Source organism: Oreochromis niloticus, linkage group LG1 (genome assembly GCF_001858045.2).
Source record: "Oreochromis niloticus isolate F11D_XX linkage group LG1, O_niloticus_UMD_NMBU, whole genome shotgun sequence".
In the NCBI taxonomy this organism is placed as follows: domain Eukaryota; kingdom Metazoa; phylum Chordata; class Actinopteri; order Cichliformes; family Cichlidae; genus Oreochromis; species Oreochromis niloticus.
Window position 1 is genome coordinate 13,423,912 of NC_031965.2, and position 22,778 is coordinate 13,446,689.

A 22,778-nucleotide genomic window follows, 5' to 3' on the forward strand; every position below is an offset into this window, starting at 1 on the left:
GATCATAAACATCCTCTCATCAAATATCCACACAGCTGAATCTTAACCTGTTCTCACGTTTTGCAGCAGTGAGTGTGAAACTATCGCCCTTGCTTCCACGCATTATTAATGGAGAACTCATAGGATATGTAGGTGGACTTCACGCGCACATCAACACTTTTTACAGTGTTTAACTCCTCTTCCTCCCTCCCTCTCTCTCCCCCTCCTCCTCCTCCTGGGTAAAGGCAGGAGGGGGCAGGTCTTGTTGTAGTGGGCTCTTTTACTGCCGTGGCAGGTGATTCTGTAGCTCACACGGGGCTTGGAGAGCCTCCCTGCTTATCTGGTTATAATTACAGAGACCGTGACCTGTTTTCAGCACCGCGGCTCGTCAACAGCTCCAGTGGAGAGAATTGAACAGCCCCAACCCCACCCGGTACGTCAGGCAGAAGCGGGTTCCTCAGGGCGGCAGTTTCAGCACCAGCGGCCGGCCGAAGCGCAGCGGAGCTGTCCACACATTCAGCACTTTTGTTGGGGAGGAGGAAACCGGACAGCAGGGACACCGAGGAGGGATAGACAAGTTATTATCAGCATGGCGTCAAAACACGTTGGCCTTTTCGTCCTTTTCCAGCTTCTTGCCCTGAATGTAGTGAGCCAGACATCTGCCTTCCCCACACCTACACCAGCCTCAGCGGACGGTGAGATGAAATCAATCGTGGAATTCTTGTAGAATAGTCTGCGGGCTGGTGGAGAGACCGTCAGTGATTGCTTAGGGGATTTTATAAAATGCCACAAAGTAGTCCACAATGGAAGTCTTTATTTAAGCACATGGTTGTTGAAATGTTTTTTTAAAAAATCCAGCTAAGTTGATATTTCTGTGGGTTTTATCCGTTTTAGAGCTCCAGGTTAAATTCAGCTTTAAATCTGTTGATTCATAAATCATAAAAGCACAATAATGAGTAAATAAATAAATAAAAAGCTGACTCCCTAAAGTTGAGGTCCAGCTCGGCAGTGCCTGACCGGTGGTGTTTTTAAAGGCGCCTGGCTCTAGGCCGCTTGTGGTCTATTTTCGCTGCAATTTAATCTTTTGTTTGATAATCCGATTAAGCTGTGCTTGTGCGGTGGCGAGTTAGGAGAGCAGGGACGCATGAAGGCTACGCATTTATTCAATAAAGTTAGTTAGACATTTTTTAAACTATCTTACTGGTTGTACAGTTGTTAGTTATCTATTGGTTTGTATTTTTTATTTCGTGTTGACCCCTGTACTGGGTGACTTTTCACTGTTCTGGGGAGACCTTTAAAAGGTCAAGAAGTCTTTTGTAACACAGTGACCTGTCCTCTGTTTTTCACCTTTTTTTCTCTTGTTCCAGTTTTTTGGCTCTGAGATGAGCCTCGGGGACAGCCAGGCTGCTTATTTGTAATATAGGACAAAGGGAGTATAACAAAATCTATATGGGATTATAATTTAAGAATAGGATGAGCATCACTATAATATTAAATATATCTATTTTCTATACTGTTCATTTGAGCCTCCTGTACAAGTATTTCTGCCTGATCACAGCATCGATTTTATATTAACATTTGAAATCTGGCTCTGTTTGTCAGTTATAAAGTCTTGGCAATCCAGCTGTTTAGTAACTGCATGCATTTTTTCCTGTCACAGATAAAACTGTGTACAATAGACAGCTGACAGAAGAAAGACCTCTGCAAGAGCAGGTAAGCTCCTCTTTCTCCTCCAATATCCGGACAAATGAGCTTTATGGCCACTTGGCAAATAACCCGGGTATTAACCCGGCAAACATTATTAATCAGAGCTTATATCCTGAGTGGAAATTATTTTTTGAATTTCCTCAGATCGCGGAGGCGGACAGCGTGAAGGCTGCAGTACAGTCAGCTGGTAAGGGGAAACCTTATTGCCAATCAATTAATGACTTTATTTCCGCCTGCCGAGTGGAATCATGTTGCAGCACTTCCAGTAAAACAGAATTCATCCGTACTGAGAAGAAAAACTGCTGCAGCCACAGTAATGTAAGATGAGTTCATCTTTAGCGCTCACTTTTCTTTACCCCCCTTTTTTGTTTCCTCTGCCCGACAGAGTCAGAGCAGAACCACGATGACTTCACCATGCTCAAGTCGCTGGCTGAAGGCCCCAAATCAAAGGAGACCACCGAGGTGCCTGCCAAGAAGAGGGACGATCAGTACATTCCCGACGAGTCAGATTCCACCAAGAGCCGACGTCTCGCTGAGGACTATGACTCCACCAAGAACGGGATGGACTATGGCAAGTACCAGGGTACACGCTGTCATGATTTAATGTACTGTAACTTTGGCCCCTTTGCTACGGGCAGGCTTCACGCTGCGTGCTTCTGTCCTTTCGCTGGCAGGACACCGGGCAGGCGTTTTAAGGAAGAGCAGGCAGAATAAACACATGAGTGTGTGATGGGGATGAGCAGAGACAAGAGTCAGAGAGAGAACATGTGAATGCATGAAAGATTATCCTCTCCCTGACTGCGTTTGTGAACGCTGATGTTCAGCTACAGTGCTGGCTTCTTCTTTAATCTCTTCACAGGAAGCCGTGTGAACACATAGCCTGGCATGGTTGGATATTACTGCGGTGTCTCATCTCTGTCCCATGTAAATAATGCCTTTGTCACTGCTCTAGCTTTGACTTAAGACGTGATGTAAAATGCATTCATCCCCAGTTGCTGTCATTGCTCTTTTAATATTTGTAAATTTAGCCAAAACACATTTCTCAACATTTATATTTGGGGGTTTTTTGTCTCACTGGACTTATCAGATGTGCACACATTTGGCTGCATGTAATTTTATCATCAGCATAAGAGCTGTCTCTGAGTTGAGGTGACTCTGACACAAACCACTGAGCGCCGTCCTTTATTGATTTGTGCATAAAGTCCAGCAATGACAAGTGGCTATATTTGGCAAGTGTGGTCTAGATTTTATTTCTCATTTTGTAGCGTGAGGCAAAAATAGGTTCCCGGTGTTTGAAGGCTAAATGCATCAGCGATGATTCAGTCAGGCCAGTGCAGGCACAAGCATCCTGTCAATGCTTATTTTTATTGTCTTTGGACTTTGAGAAGCAGGAGAGGATGTTATGTAAGAGAACAAGCTGTAAAAATTGCACATTTCGTGCTCAGTAATAGAGGCAGAGATATGGTGAATGTGAGGAGAGGGAAAACAACTTGTTACTAGCAAATCTAATAAAAGAGAGACTTGTTTCCGGGTCCAGGTTTGACATTTTATTGTGAAAATGAAAAAAGAAAAACAGAAAAGTTGAATCAAAGTAAAGAAGCGAATCGAGAAAAGGATCTTTAGACGATGTAGTGCACACATGAAAGCAGCTAAAAAAGCGTCTCAAGAAAGCTACCAAACGATAACACGAGTGTCCTCTCCTTTCAGACGACCCAGAAAGCTTCCGCCAAATCGACGGCACCCCGCTGACGGCTGATGCCATTGTTCAGAAGATTGCGAATAAGATCTACGAGGAAGACGACAGGGGAGTGTTCGACAGGATCGTCTCCAAACTGCTCAAACTGGGGCTGGTAAGTTGTAAGCTTCCATCATTCGGTTCAGCACAGCACGCCGCATGGCATTTTCTCAGCGGGAGCCCTCTCTCTCCCTCCCTCTCTGTGCGCTCGCTGCTTCCTCATGGGTTAAGATTTAGAGACGTGTGAATTGTTCTGTGTTTCCACCATTATGGCTGTGAATTGCTTTTTTTTTTTCTTTGTTTGTTTGTTTTTTGCCAGTCAATAAAAACTTTTTTGGTCCTCCCTGAGATGGAGAGCTCAGTGATAGTGATCAATAAGTGATATATGGAGTTTTATCACCAGTGTACCAGTATCCATCTTACAGTCCATTTCTTACTGCACACAATCATTCTCAGCCTGCCTCTTTCACTTTGCTGTCTTATAGATCACCGAAAATCAGGCAGATACTCTGGAGTACAAGGTGGCAGAGGCTCTCCAGGATCTCATCACCAAAAACGCCAAAAACAACGAGATTGAGGACGTTGACCAAGAAGCTAGAGGTGCTCAGGATGATGAGGATTCTGACACAAATGTGGTAAAACCTCCAAAAAAATGGTGAATGTAATGATAATAAGAATAAGGATGACAACAATAACAAAAACAACACCCTTTCAGGACACATGGGAGCCACCCAGGAGGCGCTACGAGGAGGATGAGGACGAGGAGGATGATGAGATTGAAGACGAGGTGGACAGAGATGCGGAAGAAGATGGGGACAACATCTGGGACAGGGATGCTGAAGACGGCAATGAGGTGAGCCCTGAAGATGGGCTCCAGGACCTGCAGTACTTCCCAAACTTCTACCGTCTGCTTAAAAGTCTCAACTCAGGTACAAAAACAAATATGTCCACAAAGTCTCTGTGACGCGTCAGACCACACCCAAAAATATCTTTGTTACACTCATTTCCACCCCAAGATAGCAGTTCTTCAGATTGAGAACAGGGTTGGATTGTTAATCTTCGTGATGTTGTTTTCAGAGATCGAGGTGCAGCTTGTTTTGTTCACCATTTTTCCCTTTACAGATCTAGGAAGTGCAGATCAAATACACACACACACACACACAGGCAAAACTAATTATTTATAATCCAATCATTATAACCCCTAGAGTCAAACACCATGTGGTCACATAAAGGCCATGGTAGGCAGTTACCATTATTAGACACCGGTTTGCGATTTGTCTTCTGCTCTGCTGTTGCAGAACAAGACACCCAGGAAAGAGAGACGCTGATCACGATCATGAAGACTCTGATTGACTTTGTCAAAATGATGGTGAAGTACGGCACCATCACGCCAGAGGAGGGAGTGTCCTATCTGGGTAAGACATAACATAATGCTAATGTTGTGTAACGGTTGGAGATTCTCAGTGATTTAATGGGAGGCATAGGATTGTATAATAGATGGCAGAAGTCCTTGAAGACCCTGCTCCATTTGTGGTAAATAATATTATTTACATGCAGGACATCGTCATAATTCAATAATGTTGATCTTGACAGATCATTTTTCATCTTGGTAATGGTAATGACAAAGTAGCACAAAGTCTGTTTATTGGCTTTTTCCAGCTGCAATTCAAGGTCTTAATGTGGTTGGCATGTTGAGTGCTATAAAAAGTCCCATGGGGCTCCTAATGTAAGCTTGGACAACATCATTACTTGATCAGATCAGCAGCACTGACACAGTGATGTTTTACTTTTTCTTCTTTCTTCTCTGTTTTTCTTCTGTTGGATTCAATCAGAGCTCTAATGCAGTTTTAACATTTGTCACGCTGTTTGGGGACAGAGTCGTGCTTGCATATCGAGAACTCATGTTCGCATCTCCACAGTGGCACCTGTGGATCACAGCTATCAGTTCAACTTTTAAAAACAATTCATTAACTTAAGCTTTGTTTGAAGAACCATATGGTTTCCATTTCCCATCCTTTTTTTTATTATTATTTTTTAGTTTTTACTGGAAAGAGTTTCACTAAAGAGTTTCTGCGTTATTTTATCAGCACACAAACAAACAGCAGAAACAAACTGGTCATTTGGCATGGAAACAAACATGTTTTGCCTAATAACTGTTGATCTGTTTGCCTTAAAAACACAATACAGTTTTTGTGTCTGTTAAAACTGTTGGCCAAGAGTCAATTTCTAATTTTGACCATAATTTTGATGAAGATCTTCAAAAGCTATTGAGTGGATTCACTTGAAATCATCGATAAAGCTGCCAAATCTAGATTACTGACCACCAATGTTTGAACTTGTTTTGCTTACATGTGTAGCTAACGTGCGGATAAAAGGTGTAGGTTTTCACCCATCCGTTGCATTAACCAGCTGGATGTACATGCGCACATTTCTCTGTCTCTGAGTTACCTGAGCTTTCCCCCTGTGCTCTGTTTGCGTTCAGTCAAGCTAATGTTCGCTATCAGCCGACGCAGTGGAGCGTAAAGCCTGCAGAGACAGATTAGTGTCAGGGGCACCCTGTAAAACCAGACTACTTTTTTTTTTTTTTAATGGACGTCCATCACATCACTGGCCAGTGGAAAAGTCAGGCACCTTCAAGGCACAGCTGTCATCTCTGTTTGACATTCAGTCATAGAAAGAGACAACGGAAATAAAATCCTCTTTCATGCATACTCAGGACCGAGTTCGACTTTAACATCAGGGAAATAGCTATGGCCTTGTCTAGACTTGCATAGTTAATATTTTAAATAATAAATGTACCTCCTTTAATATTGTTCTATTCTTCAAGCTTCGAGAATTCTAACATATGTCTTTTTGTTGCTTGTTCTCGCAAAGCTTAAAGATATTTACAACACAGTCCTTAGATCCTTAGGTCTGGGAGGGCTAACCTGTCGTATGTCGGTTATAAAAAGATGAATCAATCCTCCTTTGAGTGACCCCTGACAGCAGCTGGCCAGTGTTGTTTCTTACACAGAGGAAATGACCACTGCTGATGTCACTTACAAAAGCAAACAGCCATATACCACGAGAGCGGATGTGAGTTTCCTAGGCAACCCCTCTGGCTTTATGTAGCATAGGTTGCAATAAGATAATGGAAAAACAATACGTAAATGCTCCCCCCCCTCCCCACCTCCATGCCCATCTGCCTGTGGCGCTCCAGTGAGTCACACAGGTACACGAGTGAATACACACAGCTGTCAATCTGCCAGCGGGTGATGCAGGACTTGAGCTAGAAAGTAAGATGGGAGGGAGAGAGTGGGCGAGTAAGAAATGTTGTGTGTGCGTGCGAGCACAGAGGAGAGAGTAAAACAGTGGGCTTCCACTGTGGCACAGGTGGGAGGAGGTGGAGTGAATACACAGAAAGTGCAGAGCAGAGTGAGATGGTTGAATAATAAAATAGAAAAATGGAGGAAGGAGGCCAGAGCGAGCAAAGATGAAAGAGGAAATTGCAAAGCTCTACGATGTTCGGTGACAACAAACAAACTGAACCTTTCTGTTTGTCTTACATCTTTATCGTCCTTCTGTCCTAATATCCAGTCCACCATCAAAAACTCTTTTGCTCCTCTGCTCTCATATGTGGTCATATTTTATTCACCAAACTCTACCAATCCATAACTAAATCTCCCAAGATATTTATTTTAATCCAGCATATATTACCTCTTTCAGACAGTGAGGTGCACTTTGGGAGTTTGAGTAAACATTTATTAACCAAAATAATACAACTCTGTGGGGAACTTAATTACGCTATGAGGGAACCATATCTGCAGACTTGTAATTATATCAGCTGTGTCTTCATAGAAAATAATCTTCACAGAATACATAAAAAAACACTTAAGAGTCCTTGTACCTGCTCATAAATGCACTGTAGGGATTAAATGCGTAAATAAACCTTTTAAATGCTAAATGAGGGGACTGTGAGGTACATCTGAGAACATCTGCTTCCTTTATTTTTGAACATGAGGTTCACCCCTTCGTTAATCCAGATAGGACTAGATGTCTCATTAAGCCGCATTACCAGGTTGTCTCATTCCATGTTTTCTAACACCTAAGTAAGACCATCGTGACCACATATGCATACCCGGTATATCCCCCCCCCCAAATAAATGCAGCCATTCTTTTTTAGTCTTTATGAGTGATTAAAAGAGAGGATAAATAGATTTAGCTCACTGTTAACTGCTTTGTACATAAATTATTTCTGTAAGGGCTCTTCTCATACTGCATGCATAAATAAATCAGTGGAAATAATAGTGGAAAACACAAGATTATGTTTATCCCTTTGTTGTACTCCTGAGACTTCTTTTCAGTAATTAGATGACACTCGATTTAAATGATAATCAGGCTCTGAGTCACACAGGAACAGTGCGGGTCACTCAAGCACTTAAGAGGCTTTCATTCACTGTGCGGCAGCAGCGTGACGCGGATTGAAATCTAAAGTGAAATCTAAATTGTTTGTCGTGTTTTATACACCTGCAGAGAACCTGGACGCTATGATAGCCATGCAGACCAAGAACAAGCTGGGCAAGCCTCTGCTGCCACCTGAGTTTACTGGACCAAACGGTAAACAGCTGCACAGACTATCCTCCAAACATGCCAGACATTAATGAAATTATTAATAACATATATTATTAAAACATTAATAGTTTCAGTTCAGTTATTTTACTTTTTTTCTATCAGGAATGTCCTTCTGCTTAAGCTAACCGGCTAAAGGCAGGAATGCACTTCTAGCCTTTAGCCAGTTAGCTTAGCTTAACACTAAAAAAACACCAGACTAATCCACCTAGCAACACCCCTAAATGCAGTGAGAACACTGCATCATGCTTAACATTTTCTAAAATGTGGACCTGAAAACAGTAACTTTGTGTTTTCTGGGGGGTGTTACATTGTTACATGCTACTTCTTGTGTGCTATTAAGCAACAAGAGTCTCAAGAAAGTTACTCTTCTAGACATACAGCCTGCAGGACAATCCACCATTTAAATGTATTAATCTTTTACAATATTAAATCAGATTTTTGTAAAGATTAACAAAGTATACAATGTAAGTTATTTAAATAATCAAAGAACAGGTTCACCTGTAGCTTTAGGCATCGCTGTCAGCAACAGACCAGAATTTTTTTTAAGGATTCCTGTCCTGTTTCTTTGCTGTAGAGAAAAACCTGGATGAGGATGACAACACCAAAGCTGAAGCTGCCAAGATGCAGAAGGAATATGAGAACCTGAAAGATTCGACCAAGGAAGAGCAGCCATCAGCTGAGACCAGTCAGTCCACTACCTAATCATCAACTTTTTTTCTGTGATTTAAAAAGAAAATTCTAAAATAATTTGATACTATCTCACAGTTTTGCTCTCGCAAAGCAATAAGCTATGCTCCTGTAATTCTTTTTTTCTTTTGCATTAATTTTTAAGGTATGTTTTGTGGCAAACATCTCAAATAAATACATGAGTCACAAGTATTGCAAATCCCACAAGATTAGCTCCGTGAAGCAAATCATCCTTTCCTACCTGACTATTAGGCTGACTACAATTTCAGACATTTTGTTTTTCAGCAGAGCTGCCACTGAAATATATAGCGCTGTGTATTCGAGTCCCTGAACTAGGCCAGTCCAATAGCACTCGAAGGAAAGCTTGTCACAGCTGCCATTATTCTGTGTCCCTGTCTGCTGTACTGTACCCACTCATCAATCTAATCCACGCACGTATGCATACACAAACAGGAGTGCATAAAGAGGAAAAACAAATGAATCACAGAGCAGGATTACCACCATGACATTTCAGCAGGAAATATGAAGTGCTGCCTACTAAACTCTGGTTTGTCTGCATGTTAAAGACTGAGTTGCATAATATGATATTTACGGAACAAATTGGGTTAAAATACAAGTTTGATGTGTGATTCATCAAATCATTGCAAGTTTGCTGAAATATGTAACTGTAACTGAGCTTTCTGTGTCAGAAAGTGAAATTATGTCTTTGATTGCAAGCGGGGAATGTTACAGGGAAGAAAACAAATACATCATCATTATCTCAATGCAAGCCAACACTTGAGGCCTGCTTTCAACCCTTGCTAAGGTCTGGCTTTTGACTCCAAGGGGAAAGGGTACAACTGTCATTCAATCCCGGGTCACGTGACTCTGGAATAGCCATTTATCAGGCCCAGCTCTGATAAGCTTTGAAAGAACACATCACACTTGGGTGGACATGCTAATTTCAGAACCCTTTTCCAGTGCAGTGCAGTAATGGATGTTGAAGTTACCGCAGCCATGAGTAATTTCTGCAGCTGTTTGTCACGTCAACCCAAAGATCAACCAGTTGAGTTTAGAAAAGAAGGAAAAGTAACCACTGCAACATTGTCACTATTGTGGCTTTGTACTATTTCCAAAACTTGTTTTCCTGCTGGTTTGTTCATGATGAATGAGGAAAACAATGGTTGAGTCCTGAGTGATTTCCTACGATTCAGCACAGCAAGGGAGGGGGTGAGTAACTCAAATGTGCTGTTAGCATGTTAGCTGAGCGATGGTACTATTGTCTTGATGTGAGCTTCTACTCAGGGTTTTTTCTTCCAGTTCAGAGCAGAAATGTTTTTGTTAAGAATCTGGCTGTTGTTTTCCCCCCCACAATTTTAATTATAAGCTAGATATATTTCTACTAATGGAATTAGTTTGCTAACAGCAACAGGGATGAGTCAGTGAGTCAGTTGCGCTTGTGAATCATGATTCACGAGTCAGTAAAGTGATTCTCGAGTATTGAACGATTCGTTCATGAATCGAACATCACTAGTTGTGTCACACACCTTTGTTTTGTTTGCTTATCCTTCCTGTCTTTAGAATATTAAAAACCATCACTTCAAAACAAATGAGCAATACTGAGTCAAACCCCATAATATGGGGTTAGTAATCTAACCAAGCCCACACCTAAACTTCTGTCAAAAGAGCCTGACTTGTCTTATGATGAGAGAGTATAGCTAATGATACTTAAAGGTCCAACAACTAAGTTGTTCAGCCTTTTCATTCTGAGATTTCCTGTCTTCCTGTCCTCTTACTTTGGTCACCCGATTTGTTTTCCTAACCTCTTTAGCGACTTTCTCCGACAACTAGATGAAAACACACTCACTGTGTTTCCATGGCTTCTGAAAGAAAAAGTAAAACTAATCAAAGTGTGCTTTTTGCTTTAGAAATGTTTTGAGCTATAAATAATTGACATGCTGTCAAGAGATGAACTCTAAGACACTTCTTCAGCTGAGAATCAGAGAGGAGAAACACACAGTTTTACTTGCATGCAAGGGCAGCCAGTCCGAGACTCGCACTCTGCTACTGCCCTGGTCTTTATTTATACACAAGAAGAGTAATACAACAGTGAATACGTTTGTTCAGTGGAATGTTGATGCGTGAGCATGTGCGAATATGTGTGTGTGCGCGTGTGTGCGTGTGCCAGGAGAGGCTCCTCTACCTGGTACAAAGTGAAACTGCTTATTCAGCTCTTATCTAGCAGGTACTGCTCCTTCCCTGCATGATAACGGGTCACAGTGAATTAAAAACAGTCTGAGTTATAAAGAGGTCATCATGCAGTATTCTATCATATGCAAACTTGTATTATTAAAAGATTATACTGACTACTAAGTACAATTTTCTATTGACACATGCCAAAGATAGCACAGACTGATTCTTTGGTGAAAACAAGGCTCATCTGAGCTGAAATGTTTTGCATTTTGTAATATCTTAACGAGCCGGTTCGTCGCCTGCCTTTCTCTTCATTTACTCCTTTCCTCTAACTCCAGATCGGCCTGGCAAATCCGAGACTTATCTGGAGGCCATCAGGAAGAACATCGAGTGGCTGAAGAAACACAACAAAGAAGAGGGCAAAGATGGTGAGACATGTCCTCGTGTTTCACAGTAGATGAGAAAACCTCATTCTCGTGTGTCTGCTTTTTGTGCAAAAGACACACAAACATTTCCACGCTGAGTCCTGAACGGCTTTGTTGAGGACTACGAGCCAGAAGTAGAAGCTGTCCTCTCCTTACTGAACAGCTGTAGATCACAGGTCTGAGGCGACAGGCAAAGAAAAGGAAAAATTGAAGCCTCTTTTGTTCGCCTTGATTTGCATTTTCAAAGAGAGTGGGACACTAACATAGACGCTCCACTCCAGATCTCATGAATATGGATAACTGTAAATGAGTTGTCCTAATTGCTGTGATACAGCTGGCTTGTTCAGAGACAAAGGTCAGTTCATTTATTCCCTCCTACCTGTTCCTCATCATTGATGGCATCTTTGAAGAAGAAATATATTTTATGATACTGACCCTGCTCCACAACTCAGAAATATCAGGCATCAGCATCTGTTTTTCTCTTGGGATTTTGTCATGTTTGTGTATTTTCAAATTTATTTCCTTTCCTGGAACAATCGGTTTCCATAAAGAAAGTCTGCAGAGCTGTGGAAACTGTGGTAGTTTCACACACTACGGTGCACTCGTCTAACAAGAGGAACCTGCTGTTGGGCTCTCCACAGAGTAAAATCGATGCCCAGTGGTGCTTAATTAAGCAGAGCAGAATGAAATGTTAATGAGTTCTCACTATTGAGGCCATCCGCCCAATGGCGATCATCTCAGTAGGAAATCCCAGACAAAAACAGCAAAAAAAGAAAAAAGTAAACAGTTCCAGCTAAGTGAGATTTATATCTGTTGTGCTGGCAGGCTTGATCTAATCTGAGCTGATCAATAGGTGAACCAGACAAACGGCTCAAAAAACACAGGAATTAAAGAAAGCAAAAAACAAAGTGTGACCCAGATTCTCGTGCGGATCTTAAACACGGAAGAGAAAGAGAAGAAAAACAAGAGATTGACAGTGAGCTTAAAGCAGTGAATAGCAGAGAGGAGCAGAGCAGCGGGGAAGTTTTTTGTCTGGAGCTCATCTCTGACCTTGCTCTATATAGGACGCCTCATTAGCATTCAAGTGCGTGGAGGAGTTGTCTGGGACAACAGAGGGCCTCCCTGCCTGCCTGTCAGTGATCTGGACAGGAGACAGACTGATACTGGTGTAAGAAAGGACAAGTTCAGGCTGAACACACAGAGGGTCAAAATGTGCCCGAGAATCACCCAGTTTTCCCATACCGAGACACTCGGTAACTAAAATGACACACCGCCAGGCCCTATTTATCTAGCACAGCTTGTACCACTTTAAAGCGCTCTCTAAAGTTCTCGTCTTCCTCGTCCTCTCTTCTTTCAGAGTGTTAGACAAAAAAAACACCCTCATAGAAACAGAGAGTGTAAGATGGGCCATTTATTGTGCTCACTCTGCCAGAAGCACCCATTAGAACAATCTCAGCAGACTCTGTGTGTGTTTACGCCTACGCACCACAGAGATTAGCCAGAAGAGCAGATGGACGTAGAGGCCACATCCTGGTTTGGGCTCTTGGCTCCTCAGTGCCAAGATTGAGAGAAGTAGTGCTGTCTCTAATTACATCCTGCTAATCCTTCACGCGCATCATGTCCGTCAAAGCAACTGTATCTTCGAGCAGTTTAATAATTTGCTTCTGTTAGAAATGTTGTTAGGAAGACGCTCAGGAGTGACTGTGGGACTTGTTGGCTGTCCTCTAGCCTCCTGCTGCCACTTTACTCAGAGTCTGTTAGCACAGAGAGGGGTGCTGGTGTTGCGGCAGCTGTTTGCCCGCACTCATTTGTTACCATGATGGATAATACAGAGTTAGGCTGTGTTCAACTCTAAATATAGCCACAGCCATATGGCGCAGTTTCAAATGACAATTAGTTGTCTAGAGCATTGTGGAAAACAATGTCACAAAGTCTTTTAGTTAGCAGTTATTTAACTGGCAAGTGTGTTTCGCTCTGAGATCTTTTGACCTCATTTCATTTCGGCCTAAGACAAACATGACCTTAATCCTCCTTGAACCCTGTTTGGGTGTGCCATCTTAAAAAGACAGCACTTCTAGAATGTCTGATCTTTCCTTTAACCTCACGATCTTCTCACAAAACTCATCCTTTTCCGCTTTCCTCATCTTTCCAGATTATGACCTGTCCAAGCTGAAGGATTTCATGGACCAGCAGGTTGATTCATACATCGAGAAGGGCATCATCGCCAAAGACGAAGGCGACACCATCAAGAGGATCTACAGCAGTCTGTAACACTATCATCCATCCTGTAACCAGCCCGGCCTAAAAACCACACACACACACACACACACATACACACACACACCAGGGCTCAATCTGATATGAATAATGCTCAAAAAAGCCCAGATTACAACTTATTATTACCGAAGGCATGGTAACGTATAAATGTTGTATTCAAACCTACCTGCTTAGGGGAACTCCCAGAGATTCCCAAATGTATTAAGAAATGGGAATTCATAATACTGTCAACACAATTAAAAAAAAAAAAAATCCTTAAATTATTCCTTCCAGCTACTGAACTGATTATATTTGCACGCCAAGATCAGAGTAATAACCACTAGAGCTAAAAGGAAAATCACTTGTCAGATTTTAGTGCTAGCTTTTACTCCAACCTGACTCCAGCGGGACATGAATGTTATGGGTATAATGCCGTAGTTTTGTCATAACTGTTTTCCATACAATTTTGCAGCAAAAACATGCATATATCAAGTTATTCTCATTGTATTTAACCTGTGTTAGCCTACATTTATTTTTCCCCCTCCAGTGTATGTGTAAGCTCCTAATGTACTCTCGCTTTTTACTTTACCAAAAATATATTTGTTGTGTATCATGTCAGTGCCCTATGTACGCCTGTTCTGTTGTAATCCCTCCAGAGCCCAATAGGGGGCGGTGTCTGACTCAATCAGTTCTCTCTGCATGTCTTTTGAGTTCAACATTTCTATCTCTGTAGAGGCAAAACAGATGAAGTATTTTTAAATGTAAATATTTGTGATTTTTTCCTAAAGTTGTAAAAGCAATTAAAACATTGCCTTTTCTTTACTCGACTGTGCTCGACTGTGATGAAGAAGCAGCACTGGAAAGGAACATCGAAACAGTCATTGAGATTTTTAAAAAAAACAAAAAACCTTAATCTTAATATCTTGCTTAAATATGCATTTATTCTGTCCAAATAAAACCCAATAGAACTTAAAAGCACAATAAAACAGTTGATACAGACAGTTCTCCACACATACATAATGCAATCACACTCACAAAACAAAATAATAATAAGAGCAGTCCCATTTGTTCTCAAACAGGGCAAATGGAACTGCGTTCAAAGGCTTGAGTCCATCCGCCACCTCAGTGTGGGATGAGCTCATACCGAGTAAACACTGATGAGGAAGGCCTGAATATACTTTCCGACGATCCTATTCTAGGAGGAGATTTAGAACATCAGAAGCGGTTAGCAAGTCTAACAAGCTAATCCTTCTGGCATTGCTGTTCGCCCTGTGTGTGTGTGTGTGAGATTGTATCTGAACATATGCAGCAGGTAGGTTCTGTACAGCAGCTTCGCAAGCATATCATATGTGGACGGGCACGTGTGCTCAGATGCTCCTCCAGATGAGACGTGTGCTACCTGGTGAAACTACAAAAAATACCCTCAAACTTGCTTCCAGAAGATGTGCCGTGTAAAATGGAAATTTAAAAAATACACATACATATATTTAAACCCTAGATTTATCTAGAAGTATCACGAGCACACCATGACAAATATGAAAACTCCAAACATTGTTTTAACAAGAATAAATTATCGTTTATGAATTGGATGCCAAAAAGCTGAGTCAAGCGCACGTCTCTCACTACTGTGTTATATCACCTCCTTTTCTTAACGCAACAGTCTGGAGCGTCTGTTGTGAGATTTGGTTTTTGTAATGTGTCACGAGCTTTCAGTGGGTGTTTAGCACCCAGACTCTCCAGAGCCACGCTGTTGGAATATGTGCAAAAAAGTGGTCTGGCCTTGTCTTGCTTAGACCTTCCCTGTGTGGCGGCAGATCTATAGGAAGCTCGTTTCTGTCACAATTTCTCAGATGCCTACCTTGAAATTTTGAAATGACTTTGAAATGATGACTTGTGGATTGAAAAACTTTTTTTCTCTGGCAGAAACGAGCTTCCATAGACATGAGCGACAGGGTGGTGAAATGCTCCACATCTTCGCTTCTGATAGTGGCAAGTATAAATTAACTATAGGTGGGAGTGGAAAAGGTTGCCCTGTGATAAACTGGCAACATATCCAGGATGTGTGTTGCCTTTTGACCTATGACCACCAGCACAGGCTCCACCCCCTTGTGACTCTTTACTGGGTAAGTGAAAGAAAAAGGATGGATGGCAGTTAGCAGTTTCACCATGAACCAGTTCTTGGCATGAATCCCACTGAGCTTCTACGACATGTTTTCAATTAAACAGTTAATATTTACATCTCACACAGCACAGCAGCTCTCTTGAAATGGGCTTGTAATGTACATCATAAGAACTGCATTTCAATAAATAAAAAGGCAGAAATGACACTTGCTGAACGCGGTTCAGTAAACATGAAAAGGTAAAAAGAAAAAAGCAACGAGGCTGCGGTAGTGTTTGTGTGCATGGGCAAGCATGTCCGAGACTTTGGGTAAACAGATTGCTCTTTAGATCTCCTGGTATGATGTTGTGGGAGCTGCATAATTCTCCCCGCTGCTCCTGCAAACGAGAGGAAATGGAAAAAAACATGTTACGGCCTTTAACTCAATATGATTACAGACACATACTATCTTTTACTCATCTTCAGTGTAGGTAAGGATGTGAATATTGGACGAGGCTAACCAAGTCGCTGCCTTGTTCTCAATCATAGCTCAGAGCTCACATGTTCAGAAAAAGTGGGCCAATCAGTATAAAACATCAACGTCCCGAGATCCATCATAAGTGTTAACATCCGCTTTTACAACTACTGCAGCAACAGTGAAGCTGCTGAGAGTTTATTTAACTAGAGGCTGAAATATGAGAGGATGAGGATGCAAAAAAGGTTTTATACCACAATTTTGAGGGTAAAAAGCGAAATGACCGCTAATGCGATGTGGCGGATTTCCTTTAACTTAGGATAAAATCAATCTTTTAAACCACAAATAACTCACTCTCAGTGTAGTTTGGCTTTCAATAAACCCTCACAGAAACCTAACTGGTTCACCAGATTCCACAGTTATTTTGTTTATTCAAATGAGGTAGTGGCGGCCTACAAAATATACATATATACACACAAAGTTCTTAACAGATATATCACACCTCCATCTAACATTAGGTTTATCCCACAGCTGTCCTAAATTAAGAGTACTGGTAATTTAAAAAAACATTTTATTGACATTGTTTGTGTTTCTGTAATGGTTATCTCACCAGTATGCACCAATCAAATTTATGTATTTTTATTCAAACCTCTGGAGACCGTTCTAACATGAGCTGCCTAGTTTTGAAAATTTCAGCGAGGGTGTCTGCGTTCTCTTGAATGTTACTAATGTTACCGAATAGCACCTGTAGTTGAAAATACTTTCATTAAAACATGACCCACTTACAAACAACACCAAACCACAAACCTCTTTGTGAGAAGTGTCCAGTAGAAGCAATTTTGTTTCCCTCTCACTGAAGCTACAATGTTAGCTGGAAGCCATGCAGACAGTAGAATAAAAACAGTTCTTACAATTTTTGCCCTTTTTTCTGAGAAACTGCATTATGTTGTTTTTTTTTTTCTAAGCACTTTGACTCCTAAAAGGAGTACCAGCTACTTCCATTAAATTCAAGAGAATGCAGACAGGTGGGACTACAGGACAGAGGGAAACATGCAAACATAATTTTACAGATTAAACTGTGCTGTATTTCTAACTTGTTGTAATATAATAGCCACGGGTGCACAAATGATAGAAGGTCTTCTGAAGTCAGAACCGGGCCTGTCATTGGTTTAGCTTAAGGGGGCTTGTGGTTCATTTCATCCCAGGCAGTAAGTCAAGCAGGCACGCTGCTCGTGTTTGCCCTAGCACTCTGTATAAACAAGGGAGTGCGCCTTTGTTTGTCTAAACACACTACAGCTTTATAAGGCAGCCTTTTATGTGACTGAAGTCAGAAGCGGGACTAAACACAGAGCACAGATTTGACAAAGCCAGCAGGCGAACTCTGAAAGACAAATTAAAAACTCTCTTTACTCCAAGCTGATGCATTTTGTAACACCAAACCACAGATGTAGAGTTAAAAGCAAAGATCTGTACTTAAAAATAGATTCATAGGAAATGCATATGAGCTGAAAGAAAGATAGAAAGTGTGTAATAATGAAACGAGAGACACAATTTTGCACTGTAATGCATCTAGTAGGCAGCATCTAGTAGGGGATGATATATATTATAGGAAGAGAATGCAGTAATGGTTATTTTTTCAAATGTAGTATCTACTTTGAGCTGTTCCCTTATTAACGAGGGGGTCAGTGCATCGGGCAGCTCCACACATTTAATTTTGCTTTTTTCTTTTACACCGGATGCCCTTCATGACACAACCGCCCCCCACAGGATACATATCTCCTCCAGGCATCGAACTGGGGGATCTTTTGCTTGTTGGGCGAATGTGTGAACCAAATATTGAAGTTAAATACTAGATAGTGGGAGCAATGTGACTCACAGCGTGACTCAGTCCTACAAAGTGATAGTACCAACAAAGCCCGTTTCTCTATGAACGCTGTACGCCAGGCATTTACTGCTGCTTCACTACTGAGCAGACGCGACCGGCTTCTCTGCCTCAGCACACAGAGCTAGAAAGACGTGTAAGGGCAAGTCAGATCTCACACTAAATACCTGACTACTACTGCAAGGGCAAAAACCTGTACTCCTAGCTTCGATCTTTTCTCTGTGAGAACATTTTAAAACAGCTTATTCCTGCTGACTGGGACTTCTGACGAGCTCCTGCTGAGCTCAAAGAGAAGATGAGAGCGGTTCACTTCAGACGACGCTGCACCGTAAGCCGTTTCCGCAAATTCACTGCAGCCCTGAACTTTTGTGGACTGCGCCCATGTGAGAAAAGAGCAGGAAGCTGTCTGGAAAATTAAAAGCGAGCCCCTGCAGTGACATATGTGTGGGGCCACGTGAGAAGGTGAAACATTGGTCAAGCGAGGTCAAAACACACAAACATTATGCTGTTTCCTGTCTACTACACTCGATAAAAAACATGACTTGGCATTTATGTCGTGTCATTGGATACCAAACCAAGACACAGTATCAGTTTTTGCATCAGACCATGAGGAAAGGTCAGTCAGAACAAAGTCTGATTGGATGCAATCCTTAGAAGAAAGCCCCAGTGTGAGAAGCAGTGGCCCAGAGGAAAGAAACTGAAATGAGCAATGGTGCTCACAAAAATATTGTGAAAGTGGTTACTTATCAACACACATAAAAGAAGAAGCAGTTCGCTGGCTGTTGTTTAACACCTCACCTCACTTCTTCTTCTTCTTTCAGTCTGCGCGCAGCCTGCTTTGACTGTTTAATTTGCAAGTCCAGTCTGTGTAAGAAGTCTTTGGCTGACAGCTCCTCTGGCTGAGGCTGGGCAGGTTTGGAGTGCTCACGGGGCGGGGAAGGGGGCGGCGAGGGTCCCTCAATATCCTGCGTGATAATACAAGGTGCGTCTGCCTCCTGGCATGCCGTGTCACCATCCCCATCAGGAGACTCGAGAGACAGTCCATTAAATATGGAGCGCTTCTCTGACACCACGGGGATGTTGAGGCTGTTCCTCAGGAAGATGCAGTCATTGCTGAACAGCTTATTGGCTCTCTTGATCTGCTCCATCTGGAAGATGACAGCAAAAAAAAAAAAGAAACAAGAAAAAGAAATGTTAAAACTCTATTTAATCAGTTCTGATGAAATTCTGACTACACACTTTACTTATTTTCATGGCACCCCTGCCTCTCATCTGAAAAGAAAATCCTCTTATATCTGCTTATCTATATTTGGTAGCAGTATTTTAAATACAATCACTGACCACATGGTTAGTTATACCTTGCTGGTACCGGTTTGAATCGCCTTTTGCCTTCATGTCTTCATGGCACTGAAAACATTCTTTAGAGATTTTGCTCCATATTGACTTTATAGTATAGCATCATACAGTTGCCGTGGATTTATCGGCTGTATGTCAATAATGAGAATGCCCTGTTCCACCACATCAATATGATGCTCCGCTAGATTTAGATCTTGTGACTGTGGAGGCCATTTGAGTAGAGCAAACTCACTGTCATGCTCAAGAAACCACTTTGAGATGACTTGAGCTTTGTGATCCTGCATTAAGCAGCCATCAAACGATGGTCAGCAACAATACTCAGGTAGATGTGACATTCAATCTGATGTACCGTCCACAACCACTGGAGACAAGAGGGACATAAGCTTTTGTGTTGTTTATGATCAATTCTGACCCTATCCACACATCTCAGCAGAAACCCAGACTTAGTTTTTGTGAAGACCACTAAACATTGTTTGAAATCCTCTTTCGTCCTATTTTGATGACCCTGTGCAAACTGTAGTCTTTGTTTCTTGTTCTTAGTTGACAGGAGTGGACTCCGGTGTGGTCTTCTTCTGCTGCTGCAGCCCATCTGCTTCAAGATTCAACATGATGTGCAATCAAGATGCTCTTCTGCTTCTTCTTGAATGTAACAAGCAGTTATTTGAGTTAATGTTTCCTTCCTATCAGCTCGAAGACGTCAGGCCATTCTCCTGTGATGTCTAGCAGCAACGAGGCATTTTCTCCCTGAGAATTGACTCGCGCTCTATGTTTCTTATTTTTCATTCTCTGTAAACCCCAGAGATGATTGTGCGGGAAAATCCCTGTAGATCAGCGGTTTCTGAAATACTCACAGCTGCCCATCTGGAACCAGCAACCACGAAACGTTCAAAGTAACTTATATCATTCTTCTTCCCCTTTCTGATGCTCAGCAAGTCATCCTGACCATGTCTATATGTCGCAATGCACAGAGTTGCTGCCATGTGAGTGGCTAATTAGACATTTGCTATAACCAGCAGCTGATGTATGTAATTAAGTGGCTGATGAGTGTATATGGTATTTATTCATTTTACACAAAAGCCCAGGCTTTAAACTTAAATATATTAGTAATATGATAGAGGAAAACTTCACTCCCTAAAGTCACAGCAGTCTGAACATCAATCGGTTCTGTCAGCAGCCCTTCAAACAAAGTAAAACTTATGTTTTACATTTGGGAACCACTGAAGAGACTAGCAGGTTATTTTTTGGCTGTTTCAAAGGTCATTTTGGGTAAAAATGAACAAGAAACAGGAAGTGGTTAACTCACGGCAGGTAAATATCCTGCATGTGTGTGCGTGTATTGGTTTTTTGTTTTGTTTTTTTATTAAGAGAATATAGCATTGCATGTGAGCCAGATTACTTATTCTAACCCTGGACAGGAATCATGCAGTCACTTCACAAACTGTGGACTTTCTGAGGAAACTGGAGATGTCGACACTCAGGTAGAGCCCATTTTTGACCAAGTGATCATCCTCACAGCAAGCTTGTCAAACTTTTGCTTTTACCCGTCTGAACTCAGAGTGGAAACTCTGAACCCTCGAAGCAAATATTTCAACATCTTTCAAATTGGAATAATCTTGCTGCATTTCGGGGGGTCCTCAGAACTGCCTAACGTTTGCATTAGGAGTAAAAGCGAAAGTAAAATATGGAAGTGAGCTTCTGTTCTCACAAGGTGAACGGAAACAGTCCCCAGGTGTTCTGTCACAATCCAGAGAGTTTACGGACAACTTTCTGGGCTCGGATTTCTTAGTGCGTGACATTAAGTAGAATCAGAGAGCGGAAAGTAAGAGCAAATGTTTTCCCTTATGTGCGTTTCAGTGTTTGCTCCTCTTATCTGTCAGTGTGGTGTATTTAATGCATCACCCCCGATCTCTAGTTCCGTCAAGGTAAACATCAACACATACACTGCTATCTATGGCCGAGAAGCGACCTTACCGTGACACCGTATTTGAGAGCAATCCCTTGCAGAGTATCGCTGTCTGTAACCCGATGCTCTATGTATTTCTCCCCCAGGGAGGCCGTGACGCTGGCTGTGCTGCCGTACGAGCGGATCTTGGTCCGGGCCAGACTCTGGGACAGTTCACTCTCTGACTCGGAACCGGACCTGGACCGAGGGAAGATGGGCTGGGCAAATCGTCCTCCTCCATCCCGCATCGGCAGGACGGGCGAGAACTCCGCCATCTTCTCTTGAATAAATAAACAGACCGTTAGCCTCTGTTTGTTTTAACGCTCCAGCTCCGTCGCTTCAGTGAACTAAATCGCTGATTTAGGCGGCGGAGAGAGTCCCATCCCGGGTCATATGGAGCATACAACCCCGGGGAAAACAGACATGTTTAGGGGGGCACTACCACACAGCCCTCTTTTGTCATTGATCCGCTACATTGACGTATAAACGTAAAGAACGTGCAGGGGGGAGACGATAACACAATTTCCGGTTACTGCACTTTCAAAATAAGTGAAGCAGAACCAATTTAGGGCACGGGCTTTATCTGTTCGCTGTTGGTGTGAAAATTACACGCAATGACTGAAATATTTCTAAACAATAAGCTCACCAAGAGGAGGAAATTAATTGATCAAAGTATTTTGGAATACAATGAGGTAAATTTAGATGTCCTATTTCGCCTGAACGTGCTAATGTTTTCGTGGTCCTTCATTTCCTGTCCACAGACAACCACGGCATTTAAAAAATCCCGAATCGAACGTCATGGGAGAATTCCACGGGAAAAAAAGAGGAAGTTAGTAGTAGGCTATAATTTCCGTGGGATTTTTTAAAACATTACAGTAGACCTTTGGGTTTTTTTGTTTTTGTTTGTTTTGGGGTTTGTTTGTGTGTCTGTGTGTGTCTCTGTGTGTGTCTCTCTGTGTGTGTGTGTGTGTGGGGGGGGGTCTTTGTTTTTCTACATTACAAATTATATTATAAGAATAAAATACTTTATAATAATAGTTTTTTTTTTACAAAAATATTATTCACACATAGAAAATATGTGTGAATCCACTTAAAATTTTGTATTTTTCCAGGGTAAAAACCAGCGAATTCTATTGTGAATAGTGAAAAGGAGGAGATTCTCTGTTTTTAAACTAAGTTACTAGTCAGTACTAACAATAAGACTAACAATAAGATATCCAACATATATGTTTTTTTTCTAATTTTGTAATATGGAAGACAGTGGGGTGATGTCTTTGCCATTAAAAAAAAGCTGTTTTTACATTATTCGTAGTAGTGGTATTACTATTATTAAATGCAGACATGTTTGTCAATTTCACCACTAAAATGAGACCGAAAGCAAAGACCAGTGCTTTTATCTAATCTTTTAGCTTCGTCTTGTAGAGGCCCAGGATAAGAATCTTGCGCTCTGGGG

At 41.8% G+C, this 22,778-nt stretch overlaps 2 protein-coding genes across 3 annotated transcripts; one reads left to right on the forward strand and one right to left on the reverse strand.

Annotated features, from left to right (window-relative positions):
• Positions 1 to 226: 226 nt before the first annotated feature.
• Positions 227 to 14,394, forward strand: scg3 (secretogranin III). 2 transcript variants are annotated; one of them, XM_005463171.4, is made up of 12 exons: positions 227 to 674; positions 1,640 to 1,692; positions 1,831 to 1,873; positions 2,072 to 2,269; positions 3,394 to 3,536; positions 3,907 to 4,056; positions 4,137 to 4,350; positions 4,720 to 4,836; positions 7,934 to 8,017; positions 8,607 to 8,717; positions 11,230 to 11,319; positions 13,469 to 14,394. In XM_005463171.4, exons 1-12 carry the CDS (start codon positions 569 to 571, stop codon positions 13,585 to 13,587), a joined length of 1,428 nt encoding a protein of 475 aa, XP_005463228.1. In that variant the 5' UTR covers positions 227 to 568; the 3' UTR covers positions 13,588 to 14,394. The 2 variants fall into 2 exon arrangements, with proteins under 2 accessions (XP_005463228.1, XP_005463229.1); XM_005463172.4 differs by having other exon boundaries at positions 230 to 674; positions 2,072 to 2,257.
• Positions 14,395 to 14,846: 452 nt separating this feature from the next.
• Positions 14,847 to 21,799, reverse strand: lysmd2 (LysM, putative peptidoglycan-binding, domain containing 2). Its single transcript, XM_003458188.5, has 3 exons — positions 21,355 to 21,799; positions 18,826 to 19,175; positions 14,847 to 16,068 (listed from the first exon to the last, which is right to left on the reverse strand). Exons 1-3 carry the CDS (start codon positions 21,598 to 21,600, stop codon positions 16,017 to 16,019), a joined length of 648 nt encoding a protein of 215 aa, XP_003458236.1. The 5' UTR covers positions 21,601 to 21,799; the 3' UTR covers positions 14,847 to 16,016.
• Positions 21,800 to 22,778: the final 979 nt, after the last annotated feature.